Here is a 7,500-nt window from a genome sequence, read left to right as displayed (position 1 = left end):
AAACATGAGGGGGTGTTTACGTGAGAAAACTCGCACCGGCGCGAGTTTCACACCGGGGTGACTTCTTGATACCGCGTTTATATGATGACGAGGCGAAGGGACACCACATATCGATAAAATACAAGCGTGAATCCAAGTTACAAATATGGCGTTTATCACGAAAAGTGCGCATGTGCTACCCGTTCCAGCCCATCGGGTGCCCGATTTCACACCGAAACGAGTGGTCGTCCCTCGCTTACATGATACCGTTGCGAGATTTCGCGCCGGAACGAAATTTTCGCTCCGGTGCAGCAACCGGGGTGAACTCGCGCCGGTGAGAGTCGCCCCAGTATGACTCTTTTCGGTGATATCATGTAAACAAATACAGAGCTAAGAGAGGGAACCGGAGTGAACTCGCGCCGGTGCGAAAATCGCCCCGGTATCATGTAAACACCCCCTAAGTTGCATGAAACGTTGCCTACTGTAAACTGAAACCCGTCAAGCAACTTGTTTCGCAGTGTATGAACTTTTGTCGCAACAAAATTGCGAGACAAGTTGCAAAAAAAGGTGCCGAGTGTAACAGTAACTATACACCAAGAAGCGATAAGAGTAACGCAATCTGCGAAACCTTACCTTTGCGTGATTTAAAGTAATGTTGATAAGATGTGGGAAGGTCTTGTTGTACTCAGGGCTGAGTGCCACTCCGATAACATTGGAGACCAGTCTATACCTTTCAGTTAAAACCAATTTAGAGAAAGAAATGTCACTGTCGGGCTTGGAAAAAAATACTATCTCAAGATATTTGTTTTTTCTATGTTGATACTCGGAAAAAATCCCAGTATTCCTTTGCGGGAGTCGAACCGACGACCTTCCGATTACTTGTTCGGATACTCACCAGACTCGTGTTAGATGGTGGCTCGGGGATGTTTGGAAAAAATCCGAGTGCTGCTTTGCGGAAGTCGAACTGACGACCTTCCGTTTACTAATTCGGACGCTCGGAAGGTCGTAAGTTCAACTCCTGCAAAAGAGTACTTGGATTTTTTTTCGAGTATCCCCGAGTCGCAATGAAAAAATACATCTTTACATTTCATTCACCGTGATAAACATATAACATCTCTTTCAGTACAAACAGAAACCCATAAGGGTTGAAACGTGTAACGGCCCCTTGTGTGCTGGGAAACAGGCTTCTGAATATTCGATTTGCTAAGTACCATATTTGGAACAACAAGAGCGAGGGGTTTCCAAATATGGTACTTAGCACTGAAACATTCAACCAATCAGTTCACACTGAATATTCGGAAGCTGTGAACGCGCGTTACACGTTTCAACCCTTATAGGTTTTTGGTACAAAACAATATCATTACCGGTATTAGGCAACCGCGCGTAACGACTGAATAATACAAGAAGCCCATGACTAGGAACGAACAACTCTCACTACTAAGCCAATAGACCAAGTCGGCTAACTCAGTGTTGTACCCAATTGAAATTTTTTGGGAATAAAACGTTTTGTTCAAAGCATTTCCATATAATTTAATGTAAATGCTTCATTGTCATGCAACTTCAACACACAAAGAATCTTAACCCAGAGAGATTTGAACTGAGTACAACATTGAGTTAGCTGAATTGGTCAATGTCACGGCATTTGTACAGACCAATCTATTTTTAAACTACCTTTTCCACAAAATAAAAACAAGGACAGTTCCCGTTCGGTGACGCTATGACATCAAGTTAGTATCTTGTGATTGGTCGTCAGGCTCCTGCGGAGTCTCATTCACGGGAAATTAATCTAAGTAAGGGTTATCTGCTTGAAACGAGGGGATATCAGATCGCCCTCGGGCGGAACCAGAGGTGAATAAATCTGATATCCCCGAGTGAAAAGCCGATAAAATGCTTATTTTACACATTGGTGAGGTTTTCTAGAAAATGCACTGTTGTTTGAGATGTCGGCAAAACAGCTTGATAAAGATTTGTAAAGAAACAAATATATGTAGTCTCTAGGGACTTAAATTACATCCATGTGCTTGAAAAATTGCGAAAACAAAATTGTCATGGTCTGAGTTGAATATTTAAGTGTAGCTTGCCTCGTGTTGTAATTTGCACTGTAGATTACCGGCTTGATCAAGTTCAGCTGATGTCGCAGTATGAGTGAATCGGACTCCAGTGATGATAATTTCGTCACTCAAAGCAGTTTTTTTGGTACTATTCAGTCAAGATGAAAGGTTGTTGGATGTGCCAGCAGATCATTTTGATGGTTTAGATGTAAGGGAAACAGTGACAGAATTATTGGAAGAGGTAACGCGGAGTGAGTCCAGTAATGAAGTGGGAGAAACTAGGAAGAAGGTTGGAGTATCGCCACGTGGTATTGAAATAGTGACACAGGAAGAGGTTGAGGAAAGGAAAAGAGAACAATTTCCACAAAATACACGAAAGTCGACGGCTTGGCATACAAGAGTATGGGATGAATGGGCGCTAGAGCGCAATTCTCTACGGTTTACGGTCGTTTCGATACAAAGTCGTTTCGATACAAATTGAAGTCGTTTCGAGACATCATCAAAGTTGATTCGATACACGTAGAAAGTCAATTCGATTCAACTCAATATTTATGTTCTCAACCGTTAATTAGTGGTCTAACCGGCGCAAAAACTCCAATCCCGGTAAGCTAATGAAGATGCTTCCAAGCGACCACAGTTATGTAAACACTTTCAACTTTAAGTCTAAGCACCCATTTCAAATAGCACTGATAAACAGCATTTTAAGTATAAGCACCCTTTAGAACAGTCAGCTGTCAATAACTGTGACTCGCATGGCTCGCTATAGCCTGCGCTGCAAGCGTTCCCGTTCGACAAAAGAGCTTCGAAACGATTTGCCGCAAACTGGCCGCGCGAAAGTTGGGGCAAGAGACTGAGTCTCGGTCTGATAATGTTAATAAATGATTCAATAAAATGGAAGTGTTATTTGGTGCAGGAATATTGTAGTGTATTTGATGTTTTGAGGGGAATAACTGCAGGGGGATAACTCAGACCCGCACTCCCCTGTTACAATCAAAAGCCGCCACCAGCTTTTCAGACAGTTTATTATTGGCGGGGAATATTCAATATAATCCCCTGCGAGAACAAAACCCGACAAAAACACGTTTTCTTCGGCAGGATAACCAATCAAAAGTTTCGACTAATTTATTAGAAATTAACTTGCGAACCAAAAATAAAAGATTGTGCAGGGCCACGGTGGGTTCAACATCTAATTGCGACTGTATTGTTCCTGCTTTTGAAATTCCCAGGGATTCATAACCAGTCCGCCTAGATTAACTACGCTTGAGTCAACCCTTCAATGCGCGTGCTGAATCTTCCAAGGGAGGAGACTTCCCTTGATGAGCTCCTGATTCGATTAAGGCCAAGTAATGACAAAACGTGCTTTGTGTCTTAATCAATGGCTGTTACTCATATATGAAAGTATGAATAGTATATAAAAGAAGAAAAATTATAGTTTACTTACTGCGTCCAATTCAGGTCTTGTTCCCTTGCTCGGTGCAGCGTAACCACAATAACTCTCTCTGGAAAAAAAAAAAAAAAAAAAAAAAGGCAAATCAGGTATATCTTGCTCAAAGTTTTTCAAGTTTCGGTTCACATCTTTGAAAGAAAAAAAACCCCAAAATTTACCATTGCCGATGACGCTTGCAACAAAGATCCATGAGACGTATTTTTCTTCGATTCGCCAGCGTATCTTACACACGACCAAATGCAATGCAGAATGGCTTTCGCAAAATCTTGACCAGAGGACATAGAAAATGTCTGGTACTTTTCTGCGCGGTTGTTCCCAATTTGGCAGCCTTATTAGGGTTCACTTTTGCAACAGTTGGTAACCACGTACAATTGTTTTCAATTTTTATTAGAGGGCTACAGAGATATCTTATTAGTGATACGAACGCATTTTAGTGGATACGTTAAAATATAAGGGGGGCTTTCCTTTTGTCAGCACTGGCCGGCCAGACCCGTCAGTTTTCAAGGAAAATTATATAATTTGAAGGAACACTTGCATGATAATCCCTCGTATTCTTCTAGAGGAGTATATATCATCCTCGAAGTGTGTTAATTTGAACGCGTTGTAGAGTTAGTCCTTCCAAATGCCCGGTCTGGCCGATCAGTTCAGTATCAAATGGAAAGCATCCTGAGTTGTGGCACCGAAGGACCATGTTTTTAATATGAGTCAGTTTGATGCAGTTACTTCGTTATTCTCGGTGTCACTGTAACTTCTGGCAGTGAGAATGACACCCGATCCTGAAGTAACTAAAATGTATGAAACCAAATAATCGCAGTAATGCAGCTCGTCCTGGGAAGGTCAAAGGCCCCACTCCCAACTGGGAGCAAGTGGATTTTTTATACCAAAGTCATCATCGACAAATGCATCTCCTCGTTCCTTTAGGAGGTTCAAGTAAAATTTACCAACCCTTCCACTACAATTGCTAGAATACACCATTTCGACAATTTCGATGTAGCAACATGGGATAATTGTCGGGTTAAATGACGAAGCTTGTCCTCGAAAGAATTATTGATCAGTGGCTGAACATCCGAACTAATTAATCATCGGAAGGTCGTACGTAGGTTCGACTACTGCAAAGAAGGACTCGGATTATTCTGAGAATCCCAGAGTCACCATCGAAAAACTGAATACTTCGTTATCAACACAAGATTCCCCAAACCTGTATCCTTAAACGCCTCTGGTACCAGGCTGACTATGTCCCCTTTGTCAAAGTCAATCTTCAACTGCTCTGAAAATCCATGCGGTATTTTTCCTACTTGTACCGCTATAAAATAACGAAAAAAGGGACTATTTCAGGGTGTGTTCGATTGCTCCTATTCATAAAAAAGAATTCCTGGAATGATGATTTAACGGTATTCTGGCGTTTTGAAGGAACAAGGATAATAAAGATATGTTCAAAATAGAATTTTAGCAAGAGTTTCACAACTTTAATGTGAGGCTCCGTAAGAACATAGGATTTATAACTTCTATTCCAGGTATTCCTATTCCGAAATAGGGCCAATCGACCGCACCCTTTAAGCCAAGCATCATTTTTTTTGGTACTTTACCAGACAGAGAGAAAAGCCCTTAGCTTAGATTTTTGTTGCGTGAATAATGTGATGACAGCACTGTAGCATTAGGGCAAAGTATAGCAAAGTGAATGCTGGTAACATATCATATTTTTAAGGCAACAAAGAGTAAAATATATTTTTAAATGCCATAATATTTTTAAAATTTATAGAGCGCAGCTTTCCATATAAGATGATCATGTGCACTTTACATGTGTGAAAGGATAACAGAAAAATGTAAGATTGTCGATTACAATGATCATTAAAACTTAAAACAAAAGAAATTATAAAATTGTACTGGCATCGTCATTAAATGCGACATTAAATTACTATGTTTTTTAAAAGCTTCTTTAAAAAGATTAAGATTTGCCTCGTTCCTAATTTGTAAGGGTAGTTTATTTCACATCTTAGGAGCTACTGCTGCAAGTACACGATCTCCCGATGACTTCTATGCTTTTCCTCTGGGTGTCGATTACAACGTGACACATAATACCATCATTAGATGGTAAGCTGTAGTACGATTTTTCTTTGATGTTGACTAAGTCACAAAGATATTTAGTTGCCAGGCCACGTATCGAGAGTAACTTTGAAATCTATTCGGTATCTGACAGGTAGCTAGTGTAAGTTAAACAAAACTGAGTTACTAGTCTAGCTGCAGCGTTCTGAAGCCGTTGTAACTTTGACAGGTGTACTGATGGAATTCCAAAGAGTAGGCTATTACAGTAGTCAGTTCGTGCCATGATTACAGACTGGACTCGTGCCTTAGTACTATTTGATGACAAACGAATTGCTTTTGAAGATACAAAGAAAATGCGTGCACACGAAATCGTCCAGACCGAACAAATTTGAATCTTTGGGAAACGTTCGCTGCGATTGTTTTACTGGCTTCTTGAAGATGAAGGAAAAAGAGTAATTACGAAAGAGAACCCGATACCTGAAATTGTTAAAGCCCACGTCGAAGATACATCTTATCTTTTAATTAATAATAACTAATATAATCCTCGGTTTGTTATCATGAGAATTTTTACACAAGATTACCATGCATTTTATTTTTGTTTCATGCATGTTTTCTCAAGGTGTATCTAGATCACCAATATCAGTTCTTTCTTTTCGCAAAAAACTGAAAATAACTTCAGGATTGAACCAGCAATTATTCTTTTAGATTCGGTACCCCTGAGTGAAAATTAGCCTTCTTAGCAAATTTCGTTACTCCTTATAACCCCCAATGCAGCTTAATTTTCACGCAGACGATTTTTCTACAATAACCACCTCATCATCGCAGAGCCTCCAGGCATTTTAATCAGCGGGAGACTTTTGATTTCATTGTGCTGAGGAATTCGATACAGAGCAATACGGCATTTCCTTGTAAGGAATCAATGACCTTACGAAGCAACGACAATCCGATAAATAATGCCGAAGGTTTAATTAATTACCAATATAGTAAGAAGAATGGATGATTCCATTCTTCATTGGACATCAGAGTGGCTTAGCGGTTATAAACCGTACCTCCCGCTTGTGAGACCCGGGTTCATTTCGACGGGTACCCTAGGTGGGCATAACCGCTGGTGGCCTTCCCTTTCCTTGCACGATGATGATGATGATGATGATGATGATTATGATGATGATTATTATTATTATACGTCACAGACCGCTTTACAAAATTCTCCTGGAATGCAAAGCAGTTTGTGACGTCAAATATAGCATCGACCTCGTTCTCGCAAAATCGTTTGAGGAACAGTTTTTCAAACTTCAGAAGTGTTTTCTTCAGGGGGAAGACCTATCTATAATAGATCTTTGCAAGAGTACATTACAGAATCTTGTTTATTTTAAGTGTAAATATTGCCAATAGTATGACTGAAATTTTTGACAAAAAATTGAATTGGAAAGTATTTGAGGCTAGGCAGAAACTCACTCAAGTTATTTCCAATATACTTAATGATCTTCGCGTGTGTCAAATTTCCATGTGCTAGAATGCAATACTTCTCACAATAGCTTATAGACTCCATCTCCACGCAATAGCCACTGGTTTTGCATGACCAAGGATATGGCCCATTCTGCAAAAAAAATAACAAGTATGTCGATGCTACCTTAGCTTACTGATTTAAGAACGGTGCCTACTAATTCAAAGGTATAATTTTTGAACGGTGTACTGAATATGCGGCAAAAGCAGATCTTAACAAGTGTTATTGAAATCCAAAAAGAAAATTGGACGTAACCACGCATTTTTCGAAGATAATTAATCAACAATATTTGTCAAAAAGCTTTAAAATACAAAGTAATGTTTATGTTGCCCTTTTCCAAATTGAAGCTCAATTATCTCTGAAAAATGCATGGATACCCTCAATTTTCTTTTTGGATAACAAGAGCACTTGCTAAGTTTTGCTGTCTCCGCATACTTTTGAACCACGCAAAAATATCTCCGTATTAATAAGCACCG

General features: G+C 39.8%; 1 protein-coding gene across 5 annotated transcripts in view; it reads right to left on the bottom strand.

Annotated features, from left to right (window-relative positions):
* Window positions 1-7,500, bottom strand: part of LOC138032251 (adhesion G protein-coupled receptor L4-like) — a 125,630-nt gene that overhangs the window by 26,063 nt on the left and 92,067 nt on the right. For all 5 annotated transcript variants that reach the window (XR_011128312.1, XM_068879889.1, XM_068879883.1 and 2 more), the window contains exons 5-8: window positions 6,976-7,117; window positions 4,676-4,780; window positions 3,472-3,529; window positions 613-709 (exon numbers count right to left, since the gene is read on the bottom strand). Coding sequence is in view for 4 of the 5 variants with exons in the window: in XM_068879889.1 (XP_068735990.1) it covers window positions 613-709; window positions 3,472-3,529; window positions 4,676-4,780; window positions 6,976-7,117 (402 nt within the window). In the remaining variant the exon portion in view is untranslated. The remainder of the gene's footprint in view (window positions 1-612; window positions 710-3,471; window positions 3,530-4,675; window positions 4,781-6,975; window positions 7,118-7,500) is intronic.

The sequence above is a fragment of the Montipora capricornis genome, chromosome 14, assembly GCF_036669925.1.
Source record: "Montipora capricornis isolate CH-2021 chromosome 14, ASM3666992v2, whole genome shotgun sequence".
NCBI classification, from domain to species: Eukaryota; Metazoa; Cnidaria; class Anthozoa; order Scleractinia; family Acroporidae; genus Montipora; species Montipora capricornis.
Note: the sequence above shows the minus strand (reverse complement) of the source record. Positions and strands in the feature narration are given on the sequence as shown.